The sequence below is a fragment of the Rhinolophus sinicus genome, linkage group LG10 (assembly GCF_036562045.2).
Source record: "Rhinolophus sinicus isolate RSC01 linkage group LG10, ASM3656204v1, whole genome shotgun sequence".
NCBI lineage: Eukaryota > Metazoa > Chordata > Mammalia > Chiroptera > Rhinolophidae > Rhinolophus > Rhinolophus sinicus.
Genome location: NC_133759.1, coordinates 18205655 through 18219634, shown reverse-complemented (window position 1 = coordinate 18219634; position 13980 = coordinate 18205655). Strand labels below are relative to the sequence as shown.

At 34.5% G+C, this 13980-nt stretch overlaps 1 protein-coding gene across 1 annotated transcript in view; it reads left to right on the top strand.

Moving 5' to 3' along the window:
* Positions 1–6826, top strand: part of STT3B (STT3 oligosaccharyltransferase complex catalytic subunit B) — an 85773-nt gene extending 78947 nt beyond the window's left edge. Inside the window, exons 15-16 of the mRNA XM_019727747.2 lie at positions 1361–1573; positions 5207–6826. Coding sequence (XP_019583306.1) covers positions 1361–1573; positions 5207–5287 — 294 coding nt within the window. The 3' untranslated portion in view covers positions 5288–6826. The remainder of the gene's footprint in view (positions 1–1360; positions 1574–5206) is intronic.
* The last annotated feature ends 7154 nt before the right edge of the window (positions 6827–13980 follow it).

Here is a 13980-nt window from a genome sequence, read left to right as displayed (position 1 = left end):
CATTGCATGGCTATAATAAAAGTTAAATGTCCACACCAAGATTTCAGTGAAAGCTACCTTATTCCACATTGTGTTCTGGTTGATACTAGAAGGAAAAATTGCTTGTTTAATTTTATGCAAACACCAGGGATCAAGATAATGTTCATCACTGTTAATTTGGAATTACTCTGTAGGTGGCTTTTAAAAAATAGACAGTAATTTTACTACTAAATTAAGGTTTTTGTTTTTGTTTTGATTTCTTCTAAAGGCCACTGCCTAATCTCTAAACTCTTGCTAAGAAAGAAGCACTTCAGCCATAATAATTAGCTACCTCAGAAAATGCGTCAAAGATTAGTTTCTCTGTTCACTAATGAAGTACCAAAGGAGTTTTTTTCCTGTCCTTTAAGTTTATCAAGTTTTAAGCCATGCTCTGGCATGCGTTCATTTTGGTGCCTTCCCTACTTAAGAGTAATAGATGTTTAAGACGTGAAGTATATAACTTTTCTATTGCGTAGATATGCAAGAACAAGTAATTCCGTCATTAGAGTAGTAGATTTAGGTTTGCTTTCAAGTTGACTTCGCTTATGCTTTGTTTGTGTGTCAACATAAACTTGTCTGAGAATTTCTTAGTCTTCTCCCCTACCCCCAATTTTTCAAAATCTCTTTATTCCTCATAAATCCTCCCTTGGTTTGGCTTTTTAAACTTCCTTTGTAGTTCCCACTGTCAGGTTGTAGTTTCACTGCTTGCTTGTGCATTTATTGAGCAAGTAACACTGGGGAGATAAAGCCACTCTGAATAAGATAAAGTCACAATGCAGCTTACATCCTGGTGGAGGATACAGGTAATTTTTTAAAATAAATAAAAACATTGACAATGAACACAATAGAATAAAAGATAAGGAAATAGTGGAGGAGACTTCTCAACTACTAATCTCAAGAAAATGTTTTCCCAAAGAGATGATATTTGGGCTGAGACCAAAGGGAAGAAAGCAGCCAGCTATGCAAAAGAGCTGAATGTGGAACTTTCAGGCTGAGAGGATAGATAGTGTAAGACCCTGAGGCAGAAAAGAAGCCCCTCTGTGTGTTCCCTTACTACCTAAAAAAAAGGGCTTTGATGGATTTCATTTTGCTGTTTCGGTTTTTTTAATGCCTGCAGGCTCCTCATCCACTCTAAGGATTCAGTGAAATTCTAATTCTGATATATTTAGTTTCTCTCTTCCTTTCTAGTTAGCAGCATATGAGAACCATTTATAATACATTACTCTGGTTCTATTTTCCTAGTTTAAAGGTGGAGAGTTACTTTAATGATAACATTTACTACCTCCTAATACTGAATGTTTTCTAATATAGTTAACATCCAGTACTAATATCACTTTTGCAGCTGGATTTTCGTACACCCCCAGGTTTTGATCGAACACGTAATGCTGAGATTGGAAACAAGGACATTAAATTCAAGCATTTGGAGGAGGCCTTTACATCAGAACACTGGCTTGTAAGGATATATAAAGTGAAAGCACCTGATAACAGGGAGACACTAGACCACAAACCTCGAATCACCAACATTATCCCAAAACAGAAGTATTTGTCAAAGAAGGTGGGTACCAAGTGAAGTCATGTCTGTAAAAGGGTAACACAAGGTTGGTTGGTTTGTCTGAAAAATAATTACTGAAAATTGCTAATAAATTTCCTTTTGCCAGGTCTATAAAGACTATGGTTTATATAAAAAGCAAATAGCAAGCTAGCCTGCTTTCAAACTGAGCACTCAGATATCCCAAACAGCACCTTTTTTTTGGATAGCTTAGTAGTTATCAGAGAACCAAAGCTGAGATTTTCCAGAGGTGTTATGGCTTATTTTGTGCCGTTCCCATTAGTAAGACTTATTCATAAAGTAAGACGTGTCTGATCATTGCTTTCTGAACCTTTGTGAAAGTAAAAATGCCAAACAATTAATACAGCGAGAATTGGTTCCTCATCTTTGGTCAAAACAAATTTATATTGCATTTTCACGTTCTGTTCTTAGTATGATGTACTTTATTAATCATTGAGTAAAGAATAAGCTTGAGTTGGTTGAGTATAGAATCTAAAAAAAAAAATGGTTTCTCTTAAGGAAATTAGTGTCAAATGTAATTATGACAAAGTGTGTAGGCAGGAATTATGATGATCTTATCATTACAGCTCTTTTTTACTAAATATTTAATGAGATATAAAATATATTATTGGAGGTCATTCTTGCTCACTTAAGCCAAGTACATCTAATCTTTGCTATAAAAGACTAGTAAAAATGAGTATTTATATAGGTTGCCCTCTGTGGGAGATGGGAAACAGGAAATGTTAAGTTGTATTTTAAAGTACTATCCTTATAATACTAATTATTATTAGACTGCTTTCAGTCTTAAGCCTTGAAAGGTGCTTCAGTTTACATTGCTCGCATCAGTTACAGTAGTCTTTCCTTATATTCGGGGCATATTTCCAAGGACCCCAGTGGATGCCTGAAATCGCAGATAGTACCGAACCCTATGTAAACTGGTTTTTCTTATACATACGTACCTTTTCACTTAAGGAAGTGCTTTTACAAGGCTTCGCTTTGGCACATCCAAGTTGTCAGCACCACTACTCTTGGGCCATTGTTGAGTAAAATGAGGGTTATTTGAACACAAGTACTACAATATTTTGACAGTGGATCTGATAACCAAGAGGGCTACTTAGTGACTAACTTAAGGGAGTGTGTACGGTGTGGAGACGCTGGACAAAGGGATGAATCACGTCCCAGCTGGGGCAGAGCAGATAGATGGCACAACTTTACATCACACTACTCAGATTGGCATGAGATTTACAACTTAAAGGTTGTTCATTTCTGGAGTTTTCCATTAAATATTTTCAGACCAACATAACTGAAACCGTGAGTAAGAGGGGACTATACTGTATTTTAAATCATTGAAGCAATTGTCTTATCCCTTTACATTACTTAAAATATACTTCAAATACCAGGCGTGCCAAAAAAATGTATACACATTTTAAGAGATGTTATCTATGCTGAAGCAGTAGTTTGCATAATCAAAAGTGTCTGGACACTGATGGCAACCACTTTGAGCACCTCTTGTAATTGCAGAAGTCAAATGTGACTTGTATTCATCTTTTGTTATCGGTATATATTGAGTATTACAATTTTAATACAGTTTTCCTCTCTTACAATGTGTACTTTTTTTGGCAACCTCTGTATATTCAGAATACAGATTAATTTGTACTATAAAAGTGCTGAGTATAGCTGTATGATAGATAGGTCAATAGAAACTTTGTAAATGAATACTTTCTGTGCCAGATATAGATTACCATATCTAGGCTAATGTATTTAAATATGTCACATACAGCTGACATTCATGTTAGTCATATCAGATTCACTTACCAGTCTTTACATCAAATGATCTGGTTTCTCACACGCATGTGGTAGGAGAAACTGGTGAGTCACATCAGTGCAGAAGTCAAAGCAAATGCCACTAGTCTCAAGGCAGTTACTCCTAAAACATCTAGGCCCAGTTAAGTCTACTTTTTCTGAAAAACACAGCCATTGAACTTGTCTGCCTGATGATAGTGAATTTTCTTAATCTGACCTCTTTTGTCTTCCCATTGTTTCCAAAAAATAAATAAGTGAATGGATAAAGATTTTGATAGTCTGTTTTGTATGCCCCAGACATACTCTAGTAGCCAACAACATGGATCTTGAATTTCTGGTTTCCATGGCTTTATGTTCTCTGCTGTGTACTAGTACTAGGAATGCTTTTTGTTTGCTTTCCTCTCTCCACCCTGGTTTTTACTTTGAGGGTGGAGGGTATGGATACAGCAGTCATTCTGGGAGTTTTCCTGCCACTGCCAAGCTGACATGGCTGAGGCACTAGGAATTGTAGTCCAGGGCTGCAGAAAAGGCTTTTGGGCAGGGCTCACTGCCCGTCGAGAAAAACACCCTGAGGGCCGAGCTACCTACTTTGCTTAGACCCAGGGCATTTTATATGATCTCACAGAAAGGTTTCATATTAGAAACCATAATGGTGATAAAAAAAAAAAAACTAACTCATTGACCTGGTTTGAATTTTTTTTAAATTGTGCCCTCTGAATTTTTTTACTTTTTGCCTTAGTAACTTAGTAATAAGTTAACATATATTGTGAACAGGTTAACAGCAGCTACTTTTTGTAACCTTAAAAAGGATTGCATTTTGCCTTGTCCTTGTATTCTTGTCACTATTAGAAAAAATTATCAATTATTTTAAACTGAACATCATAAATGTACACAGTACATGATTTATGTTAAGTTTCTGAAACCTCCTCTAAAAGTTGTGTTTAAATGTAAAAATTGAATTGAGCAATCAATCTGTTGAGTTTTCAGCCTCTGCTAACCCAGTGCTTTGATAGTGCATTAAATTACTTGTTTCCAAAACACTATTTCCTTTTTTCAATATCTGTGGGTATACATGATTGGCAGATACCTGTGCCGATATGATTTATCTTATAGGATTCTAACGTAGCAAACATTTTTGCAGTAATTTCTGCCACCACATTTGTACTAATTTGGTTTTTTATACCAGAAAACATCTGTTGAAAGTAGTTTAGTGGGATCCTGAAGTGTTAAGAAAAATGTATTATTTTTTAAAGATCTATGAAACTCAAGGAAGAGTACGGTTTTTTTCTTGGATTTTTGGTTTTTGTTCTTTTCATTATTAAGTGCTTTTTTTCCTACCTAAATTGGAGAATATGCCAAGTAATTTTATTTGTTTTATTTTTTTACAATCATCCTCATTTTACAAATAAAACTGACTCCAAAAGTTACTAGTTAATGTGTATTTCTGACATACAGCAAATTCTTGGAGGCCAAACCAGGAGCAGCATAAACATTTTCTGACTCCTTAGTTTAGTGTTATATTCTTTCATACCTGGAAATGTAATTATTACAGCTAAGCATTAAGTGGTTGAGAGGGGAGGTGAGTAAAGAGTATGCAGTATGCATTTGAGTAATGCCCGGGTAGTCATTTCATCCGAACGCTAGGGACCTAGTCCGGTTTGTCCTGGATCTCAGTATACTCGGCGTAGAAGAGTCAGTGATGCTCACTGACTGTTCAAGGAGTTCAGCCATAGGAAGAGCTGAGACTACGAGAGTCTTCATTACAGTACAGTGAACTGTGTGTATTTAATCTGTAGGGAACCTGTGCTAATACCATGTATTCTATTTTCTTTTTAGACTACGAAAAGGAAGCGTGGCTACATTAAAAATAAGCTCGTTTTTAAGAAAGGCAAGAAAATATCTAAGAAGACTGTTTAAATATACTGTTCTGGTTCCTAACTTGAAGCAGTTGTCCTTGTGAGAACCGGTCTTTGCCTTTAGCTCATGTCATGTTTCACAGCAACAGAGGGTACAGAACCATCACTGGTCCAGGTTAATGTACAAAATTTTCTGGCAATGCCTGATTTAAAAAATAAAATTGGCTTATTGAGAATAGCTGTTTTCGATTTGTCATGTGAAGCAAGACAGAGCACTGCTGTAAATGTCTAACAGCAGGGTTTTTGTTTTTGTTTTTATTGGTACATTTATCCTTCAAATCTGAGAATTTGGACTAATTGCACCAAAGAACCTTCTAATTTGGTCCCTGGCACATGCATACTTGTCAATGTTTTTATTATTTTACAAGACTTACATTTTATTTGAATTACCCAAATAGCAATATATAAATTACAAATGACAAAATGTGATGTGAGAGCTTATTGAACCAGTAAACTAGTACAGGTCTGAGAAAGAGGTATTAGGAACGTAATTATAATTCTTTGAATTATATTTATTTTCATGTTTTTCCAATGCAAAGAATGTTTCATCAAATGTACATTTTTCTGTTGCTTACTGTTTGCTCTAAGAATAAGCTGCTGTTTCAAAGATGAACCTCTGAGTAACTAATTGATTCAAATAGTTTTTTATGTTGACATATTACTGCTGCTGTTAGCAGTTATTTTCACCAGGTACTTAACAGAGCAGATCTCATATATTGTTCATTCAAGGGCTAAATTTATATCCTTTGGAAATCATGGCAACTGCACAGAATGTTGCTTACCAGGATGGAGTTAGTCTCTTAGTACTGAGATTAGCACTATGTTTACATGTAAGAGATTAAGGGAAAAACTCTTAAAGTGGACAGGTGTCCAGAGACCAAGGATTTGTAGTTTGCCTGGACTTCTCATGTTATAACAGTTTCATCCATCACGATAATTTTTGTCGTCTGCTCCATATTTTTTTAATCCCTTAAAGCATTTGATGAAACACTCTTTAATGCTATATGCATTTTCTTACTTTTATTAAAAATGTGATGGTTGTCAAAAATGCACTAAAAATATAAATGGAGATTGAACATGTTCACTTTTCCAGCTTATAGGCAACTTTATATAGATTTGAGAATTTTCTCCAGTTGTTTAGTAAAAGTGAAAAGAGAAAGGGTTTTTCCTGCCACAAGATATAACTTTTTTTTATAAAACAAGCATAACTTACACCACTGCTTTTGGTGGAAAAGTGCAGAATAGTATGTACCTTTTATGAAGAAAAGTGTAATTTACAATATTCAGTGAGAATGTTACTGATTTTCTTTTCCAAAGTGTAGAATATTCTTTGATTTATAGAATTCATTTTTGACCCAGATGGTGGTTCTTTTACAGACCAATAAAATGGCTGAACATTTTCACAAATAAAGTGTAACTAAATCTGGATTTCTGATACCTTGTCATTTGGGGGATTTTATTTTACTTTGTTGCTTTAAAATTCGATGCAGAGACATTGTTGACTGTAGGGAAAATAAAATTAATTCAAGTTTTGTGTTAAGTGTGGTGTCTTTTACAAATCTTCTGTGTTTCAAAGGAGTTAGAGTACTAAACACATCCTTCCTTTCTTGTTCACTTTTACAAAGGTTTTAGAGAATATGTGTAGAAAAGAAGTGCTCAGTCAGTTCAATTTAGACCTAACTATTTTGTTTTGCCTTATTTTTACCCCAGAATGAAAAAATTGTTTTGACTTTTTATCAGTTAGGGGGAGAACACCTAGCTACATAGCAATTTTGTCTCCATTTAATTAAATGAGGATAGGACTCTAACAACAGCCCTGCTTCATAAAGTCCTGGTATTTAATCTTCATTGTAGAATTGTCTCATTCAGAGTAGGAATGATCGATCGCTCACCTTTCTCAGTTTTAGGGAACACCATTTTGATTCAGTGGATTGCCTCAATAAAACACCATACTGTAACAACATTTGGTGATTTTATTGTAGCAAAGAAGTGAAATTATAGTAATTTAAATACATTGGAATATAGGATAATTGGCTCAGAATCTTTAGATCTCTAAATTCATTTCATGTGTGATCACCAGCACTGTACATCACAGGGCGAGGTATTGAATATCAAGACCTCCAAGTTTTATACTGTACAACAGCTTTTTTTGTTCCACATCTTAGAATTGAAGTTTGTAATATAAATTAGGCAGTGCGGCAGCAAGTGCAAAGATAAAATACGGTTTTCAAACTTGTATTGTTACCTACCTGAGTTTGCATTTGTAGAATTTTACTTCATTTTGAGTCTCTAGGCCATGACCAAGAGGTCAGCATCCTATAGAATATTGCTGTTTCCATAGCTGAGGGGCCATAAGAACATCGAATCTGGAGCTACTGCACCATTTTTAATTTCTTAATTGTAATATGTAACAAAATGTACCATCTTAACCATTTTTAAATGTGCAGTTCAGTAGTGTTGAGTACATTCGTCTTGTGCAATAAATCTCCAGCATTCTCTTCATCTTGCTGGAACTGCTGCTGCTCAATGGTGGGTTTTGTCGGACATTTGCCTTGTTGCGTATAATACTCAACCAAGGTAGGTGGAATAATGGATAAGTGTAGAGCTCAACAAGCAGTCTGCAGCTGAGACCTAGAAAATTGAGGCAGCAACCAGTAAAGAAATGTGATGTCCATTGTTTCTTTTAAATTAAACTTTTTTAAAAAACTGAAATGTAACAGAACACAAAAATGTACGTGGCCTGACAGCGAATTCGTTCTAGAAAAAGTGCTGCATACCTCATTGCTGAATATCACTACGGTCACCTTTGAAGTACTCCCCTTGGGAAGCTATGCACCGATGTCAGCGCTTAGTCCACCCTTCAAAGCAATTTTGGAACTCTTTCTGGAATGGCCATCAGAGCTGTCGTATTACCCTTGATGTCCTGAATGTCATCAAAATGCCTTCTTAATATTTCCTTTATGTTCCGGTAAAGAAGTCATTGGGGGCCAGATCAGGTGAGTAGGAAGGGTGTTCCAATACAGTTACTTGTTTACTGGCTAAAAACTCCCTCACAGACAGTGCCATGTGAGCTGGTGCGTTGTCGTGATGCAAGGGCTCCTTTGGGACCATTTTTACACACACCTTTCTCATGCCAAGATTTTCAGGTAAGATTTTCCTAACTTTATCAATGTTTACTTGGTTTGCTATGCTTCTCACAGCCGATGATTTTGACGCACAATTCGATGAATTTTTGCAATGTTTTCATGAGTTCTGCTCGTTACTGGCCACCCTAACCTCTCTGTCAGTGACATGTTCTCTCCCCTCAGAAAAACGTTTAATCCTTTTGTTCACTGCTGTTTTCTTCATGGCATTATCCCCATAAATTTGGACTAAAATGTCCCTGATTTCACTTGCCAAGTTTAACAAGAAATTTAATGTTTGTTCATTGCTCTAATTTAAGCTCAGACATTCTCACGACAGCACACAATAATGAACGCCACTCAGCAAGACACCGCCACACATCGACACAAACACAGCTGTGAGACACTTGATACACCAAGGTTATGAAACCTTACCGAGCTGTTTGTACAGTGCTACCAATGTAAGCGCATGGTGACAAGTTCGCAAACTGAATTGTCAGACCTCGTATACCCTTAGTGGACACAAACAGCTTTGTAACTGCAATCCCGGTCACTAACATAGAACAGTGCCAGTATTACAGAAACTTCATGCCCCTTCCCGGTCACTGGCCTGTCCCACATCCCCTCCATAAGGTAATCACTGGCCTTGCTGTTAGGGTAATTACTTTGATTTCTTGTTTTAACACTTTTAAGTATTTCCATACATACTGTTCAGTTGCATCTAACAACAATATGTGTGGGTTTTTTTTGTATCTAGCTTCAGTTCTTGTGAAATTCATCCAGAATATTGCATGCAGCTGTAAGTTTGTTTTTGTTGATATATACTAGTATAAAAAAATGTATACAAGTCGACACTGGTGAATGTTGCTCAAGCAGTAGTTCACCAATATCAGAAGTGTCTGGATGCTGATGGTTACCACTTTGAGCACCTCTTGTAATTGCAGAAGTCAAACATGACTTGTATTCATCTTTTGTTATCAGTATATATTATTACACTTTTAATAGTTTTTTCCTTAAGATGTGTATACATTTTTTTGGCACCTCTGTATACAGTATTTCCCTATATGTTGTCTCCCTGGCCCTCTTCCTCTCTCCTCTCTCCCCCTCCCCACATGCCCCATTCTATTGTTGTGGTGTATTTGCGTTGTTTCTAACTTGAGGATATTACAAATAATACTATAGGAATATTTTGCATCTCTCTTGGAGGTTACGCACATATATTTTTGTGGGTATTTACCTAATAAAGTAGAATTGCTAGGTAGAATATGAAGGTTTTTGTTACTCCCAGATCCTAATCAGCCTTTGTCCATCTTTAATTTTGCCTTTCTGGTGGATGAATAATGATTTCTTGTGTTAAACTTGCCTTTCCCAGGTTACCAATGAGGTTGGCCATTTGGAAATCCCCTTTTTATACAGCTTTAGTTCTAGCCCATTTTTTTCTGATGTTTTTTCTTTTTTAAATTTATTATATTAGTAAGAGTTCTTTATATATCCTGTATATAAGCCTTTCATCTTTACAAAATGCCTGGAATTCATTATTTTAATGTCTTATTTTTCAATCTCTTGTCTGCCTTAAGCTTTGTGTCCTATTTAAAAATTCTTTTCCTAACCTGAGGTGTGAATAGTCTCATATTTTCCAGAAACTTTATTGTTTTACCTTTTATACTTAGCTTAGAAATTCATTTGTTGAGTATGCTGTAAATTGTTTTATGTTTGGGGTTTTGTTTTGCATGTGTATACCTAATTGTCCATGCACCATTTATTGAAAAGACCATCCTTTTCCTATAGCTGTGCAATAGTCCTTTGGCTGTAAACCAAGTATTTGTATGAGTCTGTCTCTTGATCCTGTATTTTATAGAGTACTTAGCTTTATGTGTTGACTTAATGTAATTTGAAGATAACTAAGATACGGTAAAGCAAGTCTCCCATACCCACCTTGTTTAAATTTCTCTTGGCTGTTTATGTCCCTTTGCTTTTTCACATAAATTTTAGAATTAAATTATCAGTTACACCAAAAAAAAAAAAAAAAAAAAATCAAACAACAACAACCTTTTTGGACTTTTAACTGGGCATTGCAACTATATTTGGGGAAAATTAGCACCTTTGAAATATTGTCTTCTGTGAACATGGCATATCCTTCGATTTATATTGGTCTAGGTCATCTTTAATTTGTTTTGTATTTTTAAAATAGGTGTTGCAATTTTTGTAATTTTTAATACAAGGTATGTTATTTTTGATAAATACTGTCTTATAAAATTTTATTTTCCAATTGTCAGTAATATAGAAAATTTGGTTTTATATGTCAAAATTGTACTCAACAATCTGTTAAACTCATTCTGATAATTCAGATTTATTATAAACATGCCATCATAATTGGGGAATAATGACAGTTTTATTTGTTTTTAATGGATGTATATTTAATTTTCTAGCTTTTGCTGCACTGGTTAGGACATCCAGTAATGTACTGCATAGAAAAGGTAAACTTGTCTTGTTCCCTAAGTTTACTGTACATTTTCTATAGATACCTTTGGTCAGATTGAAAACATATTTTTCCCAGTTTGTTATGAGTTTTTTATCATAAAAGAATTTTGTTTCATCAAGTGTTTTTTTTTCTTAATTTATAGAGCTGATTCTGATTTTTCTCCTTTACTGTAAATATAGTGAATTACAGAGACTTTCTGTTCACAGTGTAAACTAAGTTTGCATTCCTGAAATAATGATCAGTGTTTGATAGAATTTGCTGGTATAAACCATTTGGGCCTAGATTTTTCTTTGTGCATAGGTTTTTAATTACAGATTTAGTTATTTTATAGACAGGATTGTTTGATTTTTCTGTTATGTCAGTTTTGGTAAGTTATTTATTTTTTTTTTTTAAGGAATTGTCCACTTAATCTAAACTTTCAAATAGATTAAAGTAAAATTATTGCTATTATCACTTAATGGTTATTTTAATGTGTACCTTTCACTCCTAAGATTTGGTTTTTTTTTCCTTGCATCCCTGTTTCTGTTTCTGTCTCTTCTCCCTCATTATATTGCTCCTCATTTTCCTTCACAGTTTTTATAAGTTTTCTTAGCTTTTTTTTTAGAACAGCTTATGGCTTTGTTGACATTTTCTACAGTGTTTATTTCATTAATCTGTGTTAGTTTCCTTGGAGGAGAGGTGTTCTTTTTAACTGTAGTGTGTTGATTTCTTCTTCTTTTCCTAATATATGAATTTCAAGTTACACATTTACTCCAAACATAGTTTAAGTTCCATTCTCACAAGTTTTGATGTCAGTGGTCATTCAGTTTAATGCATATTTTAATTTCCATTGTAGTTTCTTTGAACCATGGGCATGGGTTTTTGATGTACATTTCTTGAGTTTCAAATACGGTGGTTTTCTAGTTACCCTTTTATTATCAGTTTCTATCTTAATTGCATTGTCGTCAGATATTCTTGATTATAATCCTTTAAAAATGGTTAAAATTTGCTCTGTAATCCGTGTGTGTGCGTGCGTGTGTTCATGTCCATATCCCTGAAACTTGTTGTTATTCGCTGAGAAGGATGTGTTGTAATCATTTACTATTACAAATTTGCCTAATTTCTCCTTGAACTGTCAATTTTTTTCTTTGTATGTTTTGAACCCATATTATTGGATGTGTATGCATTTGGAATTTTTTGGTAAATTGAACCTTCGATATTTTTGCAAATATCAGACATTATTTTCAGTAGTTTTTTGTTAGCCTATTTTGTCTGATCAATAATAGTGTTATATTCGCATTCTTAAGATGTTTGCGTGATGTATCTTTCTCATCCTTCTAAGGTATCCTACTTTGGATTTGTTGAGCTTTTAACTTTGTAGCATGTTGATTTTCATTAGTTTTTTTTAAGTTCTCAGTCATCTCTTTAAATATTGCTTCATCCCCATTCTCACCCTGCTCTCCTTCTGAGACTCCAATTAAACATAATTAGACCTTTGTTGGCTGTGTATCTTCCCTTTTGCCTTTCCATTCTGTGTATTTTCTCCTGATTCACTTATCATTTATGGCTAATTTGATGTAAAACCCATCCATTGAGTTCATTTGACTTATTTCATTTTTTAATTCTAGAATTTATCTTCCCCCTCTCCAATCTGTTGTTTCTTTTCATGGTTTACAGGAATATGAAAAATAGAGAGACCTGTGTCAGTGGCAAACTTACCATTTTGTATCTTTGGTCTATATAGAAATAATTTTTAGGTCTAATCTATTGAGTTAATTTTTGTATATGGCTTGAAGTATGGGTTTTATTTTTTGTTCAGTTTAGCCAACACCATTTGTTGAAAAGACTTACTTCTCCCATTTAATTGGCACCACTGTAGAAAACAAACTGATCAAAATGTGTTGATCTATTTCTGAATCCTCTGTTCTGTTCTATTAATCTGTGTGTGTCCTCACACCATTAACACATTGTCTTGATTAGAGTTTTCAGTAAGTCTTAAAATCAGGTAATGTGAGTTCTACACCTTTGTTCATGGCCTTTCAATACTTAACCCTGGGTCCACGTACACTATATATCTTGGGCACACGAGGTTGTATGGTCACCGAACCTACAACTGGCATAGGATTAATATCTAGGATATGTAAACAACTCTTAGGAAAAAAAACACAAGATTTTGATTAGTCCTTAACAGAAGAAATCTAAATGGCAAATGTATTAAAAGGAACTTATCTACTAGGTTAGCTAAAATGTGCAAATAAATGTTAGACAGGACGTGCAAAAACAAACTCTCATACATTGCCAGTGAGAACTTAATGTCACTCTGGAAAACTGTTCAGCATTAGCTGACACAGTTAAAGATATGTATCCCCATGACCCAGCAATTCTAAGTCTGTCAAAAATCACTAAGATAAATTCATAGCAGTATGTTCATATAATGGAATAGTATAGAAGGAGAAAGAATGAATGACACTTATGAGGAATAACATTCCATTTATATTCCATTTATGTACAGTTCAAAAATAGGCAAAACTAATATATATCGTTTAGGAAAGTATACCATAGTATAAAGCTATAAAGCAACGCAGGACTTGATTACCAACAAAGTTCACCAGGGGGTGGGGGGAGAATATTGAGGGCTTTAATTAGGAATAGGTTAAGTTAGGGAGATTCTGAAGTGATGGCAGTATTTTTTTTTTTTTAGTATCTATAAATTTATTCAAAGCATTGTAATATATCTTTATAAAGTTTTTTATTTTTTAATTACATTTGACATACAATATATTAGTTTCAGGTGTATAACATAGTGATTAGACATTTATATAACTTACGAAGTGATCTCCGATAAGTCTAGTACCCACCAGGCACCATACATAGTTATTACAGTACTGTGGACTATATTCCCTATGCTGTATTGTACATTTCCATGACTATTTTGTAACTGCCAATTTATACTCCTAATCCTTTCACCTTTTACACCCTTCTTTCCCAACCCCCTTCCCATCTGGAAACCATGTTTGTCCGGTGAATCTATGGGTTTTTTTGTTCATTTGTTTTTTTAGATTACACATATAAGTGAAATCATATGGTATTTGTCTTTCTCTGTCTGATTTA